General features: G+C 35.7%; 1 protein-coding gene across 15 annotated transcripts in view; it reads right to left on the reverse strand.

Moving 5' to 3' along the window:
• CEP152 (centrosomal protein 152) overlaps positions 1-15,149 on the reverse strand; it is a 73,750-nt gene that overhangs the window by 20,238 nt on the left and 38,363 nt on the right. For 7 of the 15 annotated variants that reach the window (XM_073995765.1, XM_005559491.5, XM_065547913.2 and 4 more), the window contains 8 exons: positions 13,881-14,085; positions 10,397-10,522; positions 9,662-9,771; positions 8,787-8,915; positions 8,512-8,644; positions 5,979-6,164; positions 4,176-4,457; positions 1,917-2,048 (listed from right to left, as the gene is read on the reverse strand). In XM_073995765.1, the coding sequence (XP_073851866.1) occupies positions 1,917-2,048; positions 4,176-4,457; positions 5,979-6,164; positions 8,512-8,644; positions 8,787-8,915; positions 9,662-9,771; positions 10,397-10,522; positions 13,881-14,085 (1,303 nt within the window). The remainder of the gene's footprint in view (positions 1-1,916; positions 2,049-4,175; positions 4,458-5,978; positions 6,165-8,511; positions 8,645-8,786; positions 8,916-9,661; positions 9,772-10,396; positions 10,523-13,880; positions 14,086-15,149) is intronic. The other 8 variants (XM_073995766.1, XM_073995763.1, XM_073995767.1 and 5 more) reach the window with 3 other exon arrangements.

Consider the following 15,149-nt stretch of genomic DNA (forward strand, 5'->3'; position numbering starts at 1 on the left):
TTCACACTGTCACAGATCTCAACTAATCACTCTAATCTTAAAATAACTCTATAGCCAATGCTATGGAACTGGCCTTTTCTGGACCTCTTTTGGTTTGGAGGAAAGATGCACAACATGTTGACATTATTTTTTGTGACTGATATAATTATCTGGAATAGTGCTACTTACATCCAAGTGTAGTCCAAAGACCAGCTGGAAGCCTGTTAGAAATGCAAATTCCAGCCAGTTGTGGTGACTCCCACCTGTAATCCCAGCACTTTGGGAGGCCGAGGTGGGCAAGATCATCTGAGATCAGGAGTTCAAGACCAGCCTGGCCAACATGGTGAAACCTCATCTCTACTAAAAATACAAAAATTAGCTGGGAGAGGTAGCAGGCACCTGTAATCCCAGCTACTTGGGAGGCAGAGGCAGGAGAATCGCTTGAACCCAGGAGGTGGAGGTTGCAGTGAGCTGAGATTGCGCCATTGCACTCCAGCCTGGGAAACACAGTGAGACTCGATCTCAAAAAAAAGGGCAAATTCCCAGGACACCCTCCAGACCTACTATATCATTATCTCTAGGAGGAAAGCCCAGGTAGCTATGCTTTAACAAACCCTGCAAGTGATTCTCAGGCCTGCTGAAGTTTGGGAAGCAACAAAAACATTTTCTCTCATTTCTATGTGTCTGCATTCACAAACATACAGCCTTCTATGTTCTTATGAAAAGATCTCTTGGCCTGTTTTATTTTCTATATTTTACTTTACTTTACTATTCTACTTGACTTCTGAGCTCTGAGACACATATCCTCACAATCATATTGTTTCGTCTCTCTCTCTCTCTTAAATTTCCTTTTAAAATATTTCAGACATACTAAAAAGTATAGAGAATAATTTCTCACGTTTGATCCATTTTCCTTATCTTTATTATCCCCTTAATTTTACTTTTTTACTACAAAAAGAAAACATATTTCAATCTATTATTTTATCTTTGCTATTAGATATGTTGCCTCGAAATTGAGTTGTTATTATGGTACAGATCTGAAATCTTCAATTTTCTTTTAATTTTTCTACACTTTTATTTAAAAATGTTTAATTCCTTCATTAACCTAGAGTTTATTGTGATACACATTGGGTAAACTTAATTTTTCCAAAGTGTTACCTGGCTATCGTAAGACTATTATGAAATAATTCCTCATTCCCTTGTTTTAAAACAATTTATTAAGCTTTTATTTATAGTAGGGTCTACCTCTGAAATCTGTATTGCACTGAATTAAAATGAATTCTATTTTTGTGACTCAGTACAGTCTGAGTTGTTGCTTTCCAATATATTCCATTACGTGTTAGGGCTTGACTATAATTTTTCCAGAACATTAAAAAAATTTCTAGTCCTTTTGTTTTTCCAAAAACATTTTATAGAATTATTTTGTCAACTTCAAATACATTCAGTTTGTTGGCATTTTGATTAGAATTGGTTTAAACCGGTAATTAAGTTGCAAGAGTACACATAGTTATAATATCTTTATCTTCCGGTCAAGAAACATGACATTTCTGGAAAGGAGAACTGGCTATTTACCAAAAAGAATGTTATAAGACTACTGACACAACAGAGAAAACAATCTTTAAGCATGTGAAAGGATATTGTATAGCTGATAATGAACAAATATACCCCTGTTCTCAATTTCATCTAAAGATAGGGCAAGATAGAATGGGAGTTATTAAATAATTTCTAAGTTATCCTCATAGGTAGATACATTCTTTCTCTAAGAACAACTTGATGATGACAAGAACACTTGCTAGGCTTTGAGCTACCGCTTAACATGTATCAACATGTTTAACCCTTCAACAATTCTATGAGTAGGTACAAATTCCAAGGACTGAGGTAAGAGAAGGGGTCAGGCAAGATGGCCTCCTGAAGTTTCTTTGCAGAAGAGCTCTTACCCTTTTGTTCACAGAGACCTCATGTTGTTCTTCCCACTTTTTCTGTTCTGCCCTCACAAGTGCTTGATACTCTGCAAGCTCAGGTAGTTCTCCCAGCCATCGCTGACGAGCATTTTGCACAGCTATTTCTACCTGTAGGACGTTGCAAAAGAAAGAGGTAAAATGGAGTATAAAATTTCAAAAAGACCCCATTTTCAAACAGCAGTTATGATTTCAGTATTTTATACTGTATATCACTACATAATAAAGTTAAACTGACTTCAAGTACCCTACCCATTCCAAACAGTGGACTCTAATCCTTTTGTTGTAAACCTCCCATAGCATCCCACACAAATGCCACACAAGAAGTGGGAATCTGTGAATGTTTGATGACCAGTACTACCTTAGAAAGTGTCATACGAAGTACCAATTACCATTTCCAACAACTCCTATTTATCCTGGGAAAAAGGAGAAGGCCTGCTGGGTGCCAACTGCTGTCTAATCACTACACCCACCACCTTCCTCACTCCTCATGCTCTACACATGTGCATGCACATGTAAACTGATACGGTTTAGAGCCCTATACCTGCGAACTTTCCTACTGTCGAGAATGAGTTTATACTAAAGAATGAGGGTGATACCTCTGAAGGCAAAAAATTAAGACTTGATTAATATGAGGGTGATCTGGTTACAAATCTGCCACCAGTTACCAGAAGATTATGTTAAATAATTTTACCTTATTCCTTTATTTTAAAATACACATAGATATGCAGATATATGTATATATACATACATACACACAAAAGCAGGGTTGATATAAGAGACTGTATTTATCATTAAAGTGCTAAATATGTCAATGTGTAAACTCTATCTATGTACAAATTCCAAGGAGTTAAGAAGTGGGGAAAAGACAAAGCTCCTGTAGAAATTTATCTACTTAAAAAGTTATTATGAAACATTTCCTTTCTGCTATATTACGCTATTTGCTTTAAGATTAATGATTTCAAAAATACCAAAGCAGCACGTTTAAACTCAACTTTTTGTCTGTGGAACCTTTTCTTAACTCTTTTGAAACCCCCTTCAGTAAACATTTCGGTAAACTAACTGAAGATATCCCTGGTACCATTACATATATTTGCCTGTATTTCCAGACTTTAAGGGTGCCCTGTAAAATCATGTAGAACAATGTAACAAATAAGCAGAATTTCAAGTATTTATCAAAAGCAGAGTGTATTTTCAAAACCTTTACATTGAGCCCTATCTTGTTTAAGAGTTTATAATAAGTAATAAAATTAAAATGATAAATACATAACAGATGTATCAAAGTCCAGGGAACTCTTGAGGCTAGAAACCCAGCCAGGTAGTCTGTGAGGTTAAAACTTTTTCCAAAATAATATTAAGACACTATCTGTTTTATTGCTGTTCTCTCATGCATAAACAGCACCGTTCTCCAAAAGCTGCATGCTGTGATCATGTCATTGTTCTGACAGCCAGTGGAATGTGTGCTTGGGTAGCCTTGTTTTTTAAAAATTTCTCAGGTTTATTTTCCAAAAGTGTAAATATAACCCACATAAACAGAAGCCCTTTAGAGTCCCCAATTTTTTAAATTGTGAAGGAGTCCTGGGACCAAAAATTTTGAGAATCACTGTAATAGGTAAGAGAGATATAACAGATAACTCATCTTTATTCTGTTATAATAGGCTGTACTTTTCTCAGTATGGTATTTCTTTCAAATCAAGTAACTGTGTCAGTTACAAGCTAGTTTTGTGAGTGCTTCAAAGGAAAGGTATTGGCACCACTTTGGGGCGGCTAATGGGAATGATAGACAAAGTTCCATTTAAGGGCAGGCCTGCAGATCCAACTGCATCAAGTCTCAATACAAATGTTGTTAAATACCTTATGTGCTTAGGTTTACTTATCTATAACCACCTTAGTGGAATATTTTCCATAAAATTAGATATGAAAGATACATAATTAAACTGTGATTCATTCAGATGTAAAAGCACCCTCTTTAACCTCAGGCATCTTAATGCTTGGACTAATCGCAAAGGAGCAAATACTTTGTAAACTGAAAGAATATACAGAAAAACCGAGGGGTGACGGCTTTATGACAGAAATAGTATGAAGAAAAATTTAGGAACATGACAGGTTTTCTATCCTAGAAATGCACAAAATCTTAGAAGTATAAAGTTATGAACGAGTTCAATGATAGCATTTTATGTGCTTTCATTAAGTGACAGGCAGTTCCAAAAAATTTACTAGAATAAACCTGCCTTTTACCTGTTTGGCGATATTTTCACAATGCTTGAGTTCCAATTCAATTTCCAGTTTCTTCATAGCCCCCTTGATGGCTATGTCCTTCTCTTGTTCTAAGTGTTGCTGGATTATGCACTTCTGCTCTTCTATCATGATTGCCATCTCTTTCTTGGAAATAACATCACTGGTGGTTACTTGGTCAGTTTGGCTGCCACGATCTGAGGTCTTCTTTTTCATTGCCTTTATAGTTTGATCCAGCTTAGACTGCCACTCCTTTTCAAGCTGTTGAATGAGTTTTTCTTTGATCTGTTTTCAGAAGAAAAATCATAGGAGAAAAAAAATTTTCAAATAAGTTAAAAACTAGAATTAAAGGCTAGCCAGAAAAGCAATCACAGCTGTGTTTGAAAACCATCTAGATATTGTTGTAGTAATTATAAAGGGTTTAGAAATTTAGTCAATTAAAATACACTCTCAAGTAAAACTTGAAAGTTACTCTTTGAACTTAACTATATGACAAAAATCACATGAAAGATTTAAGTATGTTGTGTAAAGTCAGGAGATCTTGCTCTCAATATGCAACCTCTGGAATCTTTCATATTGCCACTACAAAGACAGCAGGATTTAAAAAAAAAAAAAATTACAGTTAATGTGTTTTGCCATCAACACCATGCTCTCCACAAAGGACTGAGTAAATCTAATTAACGAACCAAAACCTGAACAATCTAAAAAATAGTTTTACTCACTTGAACACGTTATAATCTTGTTTGTTATAATGTTAAATTTTACTAAATAGACTACATTCAAAAGGGAGGCAGTATTATTGGAAGAACATCTTAATGATTTTTCCACTTTAACAGTACAGCGAGGTGGAGCTAAAAACAGTTTTAAACTATGAAACAGCACAATTTGGTTTTCCCTTTTTCTGTTCACCACCTGGGTATCTCCAACTGTTTCCCTGGCTACCAGCAATTAATAGCCATTTTGTAGACAGAAGAATCTAGTTGAGGCCAGGCGCAGTGGCTCATGCCTGTAATCCCAGCATTTTGGGAGGCCGTGGCGGGTGGATCACCTGAGGTCAGGAGTTCAAGACCAGCCTGGCCAACATGGTGAAACCCCATCTCTACTAAAAATATAAAAATTAGCTGGGCATGGTGGCACTTGCCTGTAATCCCAGCTACTTAGGATGCTGAGGCAGGAGAATCACTTAAACCCGGGAGGCGGAGGTTGCAGTGAGCCGAGATCACACCACTGCACTCCAGCCTGGAGACAGAGCAAGGCTCCGTCTCAAAAAAGGAAAAAAAAAAAATCTAGTTTAAATAAGCTTGAGAATTTTTTTTTGTTTTCATTTCTAAATAAGCTTTTAGGATCATACTTTGTTCCCTAACTTTCTAGGGAACTATTAGCATTTCCTAATCTCATTTGCTATTTAAGTAATAGAGGTAACAAATTATGTGCTTCTAAGACTGCCCATTACTTCTTTGTTTCTAATCCATGATATGGCTTATTTATTGTTTGTTATAAATATTAGTCTAGAGTTATAATCATTCCACAATATGAAATCAGATCATGGTTTCATTTCGAGGAATCAAAGAAGTGCCCATAAAACTTGTTATATCCTGAGTTGGGTCGAAAAGTCAAAAGGTGGCTAAATTTCTAAAAATAAAACTGGTGTGGTAACTGCTAATAGCTCAATTCCGAAAGGTAAAATGGGTGACTATGTAAGTGCCTGGCAAATAAAACTTATGTATCTGTTCAGGAAGAACTGTCTTCTGAAGTTAGTACTACATTTTAAAAATGTGGTGACCAGAAAGAAATTTTAATCCACACCTCTTTCTGTTCCTTATCCCAATGTGCTTTGGCTAAGATCACTTCATTTTCAACTTGCTGTTTAATATCAGTTTCTTGATCTTTCAGCCACTTGCTCTTTTCCATCATAAGTGTATCTTGGTACTTTTTTTCAAGTTCCACCTGCAGTTTGCTTACATATTCTTCTCTTTCCTCCAATAGCTGTCTCTTTAAACAAAATTCAAATAAATATCTCTCTACAACACCAACAGTCTCCAAGTTAAAACATATGAACTTGTTGTGCATGGCTTGGATAGCAAAAAAATCCCTCTAACTTCTAAAATGCACCTACCTAACTCATATTACAATTGTATAAATAAGCCTCAATGTGTATAGAAATGGCATCATGAATGGGAAGGTTGACCATCTTTGCCTTGTCTGCAAATTCATAGGCTTCACTGATTACTCCCCAAACTGAAGGATTCTGTGTATATGACTTTTTCCCCCTTTCTCTCAATGAGCCAGGTTAACATGTGAGGAAAGTTCTGTGTGCTAATAAAAGCTTTAAAACTTGGAATTGAGCTCCTATTTAACCTGCAACCTGACTTAGCAAGTGTTTCGGAAAACAGTGCGTGAAACATAAAAAAACACCCTTTAACTCTTATTGTTACCTGACTCATATACTCTGTATCCAGGTTAAGTCCCCTACCTAAAGCTAAGCTGCAGTAAAATGGCTTATGTCCTGCAAAGAAGAGCTACCCCAAAAGTGTCCTCACTTGTTCTAGAGTTTAATAAGATTCTCCCATCGTGTATGTGAAACATTTCCTTTAAAAAAAGAAAAAAAAAAAAAGGTATATTTTTGCCTACCTCTGAAGAATGTGAGAAGATTAGATAGTCTCCTAAATATAAAGATATTTAGTTCTGACTGGCTTATACTACTAAGGGCTTATATAATTCTATAGTAAAAAACTAATGAATTCTCTGAGAGGGAAGAAATTAAACTTCTAATGTTTTAAGTACACTGGCCCTTTAAGTGAGGGGTGGGCTTGGGGGAGTAGTGTAACCACAAAAGGACAGCAAAAGAGAGCGTTTTAGTGTGATAAAACTGTTCTGTATCCTGATAAACCTATAAAAGTGCTAAAGGTTTATGGAACTATACACCCAGTGGTGGGACGAAGTCAATTTTACTGTATAACAATTTAAAGTTTTTTTAATTATACTTTTAAGTTTTGGGATACATGTGCAACATTTAACCCCTAAGTTTGGTTTTTTTGAAGGACCAAATAGTAGTTTAACTTTTCTTATGGACTTGGGTACAAACACTCATGAGCCAAAATATCAGTCAGTAGCAGATATTAATTGTAACTGACCCATTATATGAGATCAAATTTTATAGTCAAATTGATTCTATTAAACGTATCAGAAAATATTCCTGAAATGACCTCTTTGAGAAAATTCCTCTTATGTTCTTGCCAATTTTTATACATATAAAAGAATCACACTAGTGATTTCCCTATTTTAATTTTTAAAACATTACTGAAAGCTAAGTCCTCAATTTCTAGGTAATATAAGATCCTTTCTCATTTTTACACTGCTATCTCTACCTAAAACAGCTCCCTTCAGAAGTTCTTTTTCCACAGGATGATATGTATACATGGCACGTTTTTCACCACATTAATCTATTCAATAATAATCAACATATTGAATGAACTGAATTTCTCACCTGCTCTTTACTATTCTTTATAAGTGTGTGGTAGTAATAGCTTGCTTTAACATAACTCATTCAAAAAGCTCTGTATAGAACATTTATTTACGCATTTAAAAATATTTTCTAATCTTGAGGCAGATAGCTTTCAAACTGTGGTTTGTCGCTGGTCCAAAGTGTGAAGCCTGTGAAGGCTCTGGGCCAGGACAGGGAAGAAAAGAGGAGGTGTGACTGTTTACATGTGATTTTACTCCTGGACACTCACCCAGGGTGACTCAGAAGAATCAGGCAGAGTTGGAGAATCTACTCTAGCCCCTCCAGCTTCCCTGAAGGAGGTCATACGAAAATGCTGACCTTGCTGTCCATATCCTCCGTATCACCACTCTCCCTATCACGAAACCAACATTCAAATTCCTACTCTTCTCCGCAGAAGAATAAAATGACAATGAGGTAGTGAGAAAGAAATGGATCCGAGAAAAAGGGCTCTGAAGGAATGCTCCGTGCGGCTCTCACAGGACTACATAGGGTTTCCGGAGCAGTCAACACTGAAAACAAGGATCTGTGATTTTCAGATTTAAAGTGACACTGATTTTTTTTTTTTTTTTTTTTTGCCCTTTAGAATAAATCTGCAAGAAAAAAAAAAATCACTTTCTCCTATCTATATGCCATTGTACACTAAGGTTTTAATAATCATTTCAGTATTTACTGTACTTTATTTGTGAGCTATATGAGTGTGATACAGCCAAAAGTCAAGAGAACCTATGAATACTTTCGCCATTCACTTCTCTAGAACAAATGCATTCGTTTAAATGATAATACTGAGGCTTGAAAAGTGAAAGGATGTCGGTACAACATAAACTTGTACTGTACCTTCTCCTGAGTCTGTTGCTCCTTTTCAGTGGTCTTCCTGAGAGTCGATTCTAGATGATCTTTCTCTCTGCACACTTCTAGGTAACATTCCTGCACAGCAGTCATCTCCTTATTCACCTTATCCAACTCAGACCTTGGATACACAAAACCAGCAACTAAATGATTTAACCACAAAAAAATACAGGAGCTGCGTAACAAACGATTTTCCTCTAAATTATGGAATAGGGGAATGTAGTCTCTACAGCTTAAAAGGCAGCTAAACTCTTTATTCTCACCTCAGTTGCAAATGAGTTCTCTCATAAGCCTCAAAGAGCTGCTGCTTCTCCAAAGCATGCTTTGCTAATAGGCTTTCACGTATTTGAGTTTTCATGGCTTCGTGGTGCTGCTGGTAAGTCCTCTCACACCTGGAAACAGAGCGGAATCAAAGGCAATGCCCAGTCTCACTACAAACACCAAAATGAATTGGCTTCCTTCCTTCCTCCTCACCTCATCCCTCTAATGCAAATTATAATTGAGGTCAGATTACTTTTCCCCAACCGAAAGTGGTAATAATTAATTAATAACCAACAATCTTATGAGAATCTTCAAAATTTTCTTTCTTCAAATGTTTCTAGAGAACAATTAGAAACTTGGATGTGAGAATGCCCCAGTCCTTCAAACAGAGATAGTAATCTACGTTGAGGACTTCTGTTTATAATAAATTAATGACAGTAATTGAGGGTGTGGTTCCAAAATTTATATTAAACATAAATACTAGCAGTCCCCAACTCACAAGTAAGTTATGTTCCAGAAGTCTGTTTCCAAGTTTATGATTTGGTATTTGGAAGACATATTCCCTCTCACAGACTTTTTTCTTTATAAAGAATAGTTTCCCAGACGAGTCTTTAAAAAAAATATTAAGCTATAATATTTCAGTGAACTACAGTTTCAATGATACTATAGAACCCAACCCACTACATAACACTGTTTCTATGGAAAATGTGTTCCAAATTCTAATTTGAGAAGCCAGGGACTCATCTCTGCCAATCCAAGATCTCAACAGGGTAGAATTCACTCAATCATTTTGAATCTTTTTGTCACAAGGAAGGGCAGGGACTTAGAGGGGAAAGGTACCCAGGAGACAGTCGTCAGGCATCTATATAGACCTTACCTATCCACAGCTTCTCGTTTATCATGGTCAAAATCTTGTACCATTTGTCTCATTTGATTACATAAGTCTTGATTTGTATTTCTCAGTTTTTCTTCAGTTTCTTTAAGTTCCTAGACACAAAAGAATATACTTAGTACTTAGAGAAAATAAACATCATTTTCACTGATTAGTTTTATCTCATTTTTAAATATTTTCTGTGCTTTCTCTCTCCTCTATAACAATATTTGACATTATTTTTACAATTCTGCAAAAGGAAAAGTCTCTTCGCGCTTTGATAAGAACATAGATTCATTTATTAGACAGGTAGCTTTCTGACAGGACTAAATGTTTAAATTTTGTATTGACTTTGAAATACATAAAATGAAAATATTTAACCAGAGAAGTATTGGCTAGCTAATGCCTTAAAATAAGTCTCAGAGCTCAATAATCTTCAGCAACCATTTAAATAAGCAAAGTTTTACTTCTGGGTCAAGAGCTGGCTAAGGAGGAAAGAATACCTCTGTCAGCCATGCTACCAGAGAGACAGAGAACTGGAACTACACTAACTTACCTTCCCATGAAACTACTAACCAATAGTTCACTAGCAAAGGGAAATCACTGGAACTCAGAATCACTTACTAATATACTTGTCTACTAACTCACATTGCCTCTTTATTTGCAAAAACTCTATTACATCTTCTGTATTTAATGAGGAAATAAAAATTCTTATAAAATATAAAAAATATTCTTAATCACCTGATTTTGTTGTTGTAAAACTTGAATTTCATTTTTAAGCAGCAGAATATCATCTCTGACAATATCAGAAGTAGAAGACTCAAGCCACAATTGATTCTTTGGTTTTTCTGAGGTATCTGTTTTAGTCTGAATGTTAAAAAGTCAAACGTTTTTTAAGTTTTAAAAAATTCTAAGTTTCACTTTGAAATAATTCCATACTTTAAAAAAATTGCAAACAGTACAAATAATCTCCATATAGCTTTCACTCATCTTCCCCCAATATAACTACAGCACAATGATCAAAACTAGTAAATTAACTATCAGGTAATCCACAGACCTTATACAAACGTTTCCAATTTTCCCCAAATGTCTGTTTTCTGGTCCAAGATCAAATCCATGATTCTGAGTGGCATTCAGTTGTCATGTTTAATTAGTGTCCTCCAATCTAGGACAGCTCTTCAGTCTTTCAAACCCATGACGTTTTCTAAGAATACTAACCCATTATTTTGTAGGATGTTCCTCAATTTGGAGTTTTTAGGTTTATTAAAATCAGGTTATGCATCTTTGGCAAGCATGTCAAGAACTGGTATGTGCTCTTTGCAGGAGACACATGATATCACTATGTCTCACCACTGGTAATAATCAATTGAAGGTGGGATCTATCATCTCCATTGTAAACTTACTATTTTTTGTTTTATAATAAATGATAAGTATCTTATAGGATACTTTGAGACAATGCAAATATCCTATTTCTCATCATATGTTCTCCTACTAAGATCAAGCATTTATCCTATCTCTGTATGTATTCATTTATGTCATCATTCACTCATGGACATACATTTTATTCAATAAACACAATTTTTAAGACTCAAGATAGACTTTGGCAAATTGCTTTCCAGAAATGCCATACAAACATATACTGTCAGGTAGTACATGGGTCTGCCCATCTCTCTTTGCCTCCAGTGGCAGTGATTATCTCTAAATAATTATCTTTGATGGGAAAAGAATATCTAACAATTGCTTTCATTTGTATTTCTTGTGTCATCACCAAAGTGGAACTTCTTATATACCTTATTGTTCATTTGTTTTTCCATCTTCCCAGATTTATCTGTTTATATAATTTTGCATGTTTTCCTCTTAGTGAGTGTTTTCCTTACCTATGTTTCTTTTTATTCATTGATAGGGGTTACAAAGATTTTAAAAATATATCTACTCCATTTCACTTATTGTGTCCCTGGACTCGGAGCTGGGAGGTGGAGGTGGGCAGATCACTTGAGCCGAGGGCTGAAGTAACTCTGAGAAAAATCAGAGTTTAGATGGAGACTACCAAGAATTCACTATGGCAATAGAGCAGCTGGACAAAAAGAATACTCAAAGATGAGAGAGTTATTCCTTCAATCTATTATTGATCAACCAGACTACAGTTGGAAATGGAAAGGCTAAAAATCAGCACAATGCATGACCACTATCAACTGCTACACATGATAAAGTGTATCTGTATAGTAAATGCCATTAGCAACTTTAATACAGAACAAAGAAAGCACCAAGACACCTGAGCTAAGGTTCAGACTCAAAATCAGGTTTCTAGTATCCTAAATCTTAGAGCACTCCCACCAAAATGCTTAAACTAATAAACTCTAATGTCTTAATACAAATTGAGAAACAAGCTTTCATCCCCATCCTTTTAAAGAAATGTAGGGCAACAATGAAAACAGCTTGATTTAAAGATGTTAAATATGCAGGGGGCAAGGCCGGGGGGAGTCTTTCTCATTTGTTGTTAATATTAAAACCTATGTTTTAGTCATCAAATACAGTTACTCAGAAGAAGGAATCAGGCTGGAAAAGATTTTGATAGCAAAAACACTGTTATTTCCAAAACATAAATTAGCCACAATTAAAATGCCACAATAATTAGCACAGAACATTATACATACTTTAGCAGAACTGTTTTAATGAACACAACTCCTAGTTTAAAAGAACAGGAGATAAAACAGTACTAAAGAAGGTGTAAACAATTATCTCCACCCAGGAGGAAAAGGAGTACACAACCTACATTCCTTTTCCCTCTTCTTTTCCTTCTCTTAGTTATTAGGTGTTTTATATATTATTTTCTATTGGGAGTATAGATGGCTGATGATTTGTGAAATATGGAAGGGTAAAAAAAGGATCTATAAAGGAGAGCAGCCCTGAAGATCTCTATGATAGCATGATATTGCAGAAATATCTCTGACTTACTTATTAGTCATGTGTTTAGTTTCAATTTGTCTGAAATTGGCTCTGTAAACTCAAAAGTGTCACAAAGTGCACCAGCTTCATTTTCCTAACTGAAGAATACAGACGTGGATTTCAATGACTGACATAACCAGATTTTGTGCCTTTCCCATCTGTACCACTACCACTATATAATATCTGTACCACCATCACTATATAATTAATGTCCTCATATGGAATGACTTTTGTTATAAGAACATGGGCCAGGAAAATCTCATAGAAAATACTAAAGGATTTCTATGGAGGATTTATTTTAACTAGATTTTAGAGCACTGTTGGTAAAAGCCAATCTTAAAGAAATGCAGATTCCTTGCTACAGAGAATACTTCCTTGTATTTATGGTAAAGGAATTTTACCTAATCGGTATCTCATTTACTAGGTGCTAAGAGTAACCAGAAAAAACATACAGGTGCTTTTCAACTTACAATGGGTTTATCACCTAATAAGCCCATTGTAAGTTGAAAATATCATTAAGTCAAAAATGCATTTAATGCATCTAATCTATTAAAATCATAGCTTAGTCTGTCCTACCTTAAATGCCCTCAGAACACTTACAATAGCCTACAGTTGGGCAAAGTCATCTAACACAAAGCTTCTTTTATAATAAACTGTTGAATATCTCATGAAATTTACTGAACACTGTACTGAAAGTGAAAAACAGAATTGTTTTACAGGTACTTGAAGCATGGTTCTACTGAATGCATATAACTTTTCCACCACTGTAAAGTCTAAAAATTGTAAGTCAAACATCCTAAGTCGGGGACTCTCAGCATCCCTTTAAAAATGGTATTTCCTTCTTTAAATTTTACTTCTAAAAATGTCAAATAAACCCCTGAAAGCCAAAGATTTATTAATTTAAAAAAGCGTAAAAGGGCTGGATGTGGTGGTTCACACCTGTAATCCAAAACCTTGAGAGGTTGAGGTGGGAGGATTGCTTGAGCCCAGGAGTTTGAGACCAGTCTGGGCAACACTGTGGGGACTTGTCTCTACAAAAAATATAAAAATTAGCCAGACATAGTGGCATGTGCCTGTGGTCCCAGCTACTCAGGTGGCTGAGGTGGGAGCATCGCTTTAGCCTGGGAGGTTGAAGCTACAGGGAGCCATGTTTCCACCACTGCCCTCCAGCCTGGGAGACAGAGTGAGGCCCTATCTCAAAAAAAAAAAAAAAAAGTGTAAAAGTTTTCTTTATTGAGCCTTTTAAAAATGGTTTTTTAACTCGATAGGCTTTACAGACCTCAACCTCAATGCTTTTTTCATCCCTCTTCACTTGGTGGAGATCTTCGATTTTCTTATGACAGTCTTTGAGGTCATTTTGTAACTGAGACACCAGACGACGCTTCATTGAGTTGCTACCCAGCAAACGCTGCACTTCTGCCTTTAACTTCAGAATGAACTCATCTTTTGAAAGCTCTTCATTTGGGTCTTCTTGTTGTACAATGCTAATGGAGAAATTGTGATTTTTAAGATTAAATCAAGTAATAAATCAGATATGGTTATTCCTCAAAAGCACTGACCACAGTGGTGAACATGTTTTGTCACCTACACAAATACATACTAGTATTTCAAAACAACTTTATATGTTGTCATACACAAGGATTATCACCTTTGCCATATCTCTATATACAGAAATACGTTTATTCACAGGAAGAGCCTTCTCAAGCTTAGTACTGCTGCTCACTGTAAGTAGCTTAGAAATGTGAACTTTAACATAATTTACATTTGTGTTATTGGAAAATTGCACACTGTATATACACGCCCTTTATGACTCTAACAGAAACAACATAAATATTAAGGAAGAAAAGAATACTAAACACTAGCCATCCTAACCAACAATTTCTGTTATTTTTTTCAGCTCACTAAAACACAAGTCTGGGTGAATATCTGAGTAACTAGAAAAACACACAAATAAAACAATGCTAATTTAAATCCAATTTTAGTTTCAATAAATTTAAAGATTGGAAGATTATCTGCTTCCTTGTCGTAATGAATTAACAAGACTAACTTTATCATCCTCCTTAAAAAACTAGCAAACCAAATAAAGCAAATAAAATAATAGTTTTCAATCACTAGACAACAGGCAGCAGAGGCCAGTGATTCCTGAGAAAAGGAAAACAAACAAGGTGAGCTCTAAGATTACCCCAGCTTTCTGCCTGGAGAGTGTCCAGACCATAGCACAGGGAGATGAAACCCAAACAGAGCCCGGTAATCTCACTGAGTTTCAGAGAAAGAATTCAGAGTTTGGGGAGGCCAGAGTGGCTAGAATATGAAGGGGAGAAATACTGGGGAAAAAGAAGCTGCACAGAGAAAGAGCTCTGGAGATCTGTGTGTATACGTGTGGCTAGGGAAAAAAACACAGGAAATGAATAAGGCTGGGAATATGCTGTGTTTCAATGAGCCATAATGCAAAGACTAATTTAAAGGGCATCAAATAATACCTTAGTAGTGGGGCTAAATTAGCCCTAGATTAAAGCCTGTTCTAAACCTGATCTATTAAAGTCTATAA

Source organism: Macaca fascicularis, chromosome 7 (genome assembly GCF_037993035.2).
Source record: "Macaca fascicularis isolate 582-1 chromosome 7, T2T-MFA8v1.1".
In the NCBI taxonomy this organism is placed as follows: domain Eukaryota; kingdom Metazoa; phylum Chordata; class Mammalia; order Primates; family Cercopithecidae; genus Macaca; species Macaca fascicularis.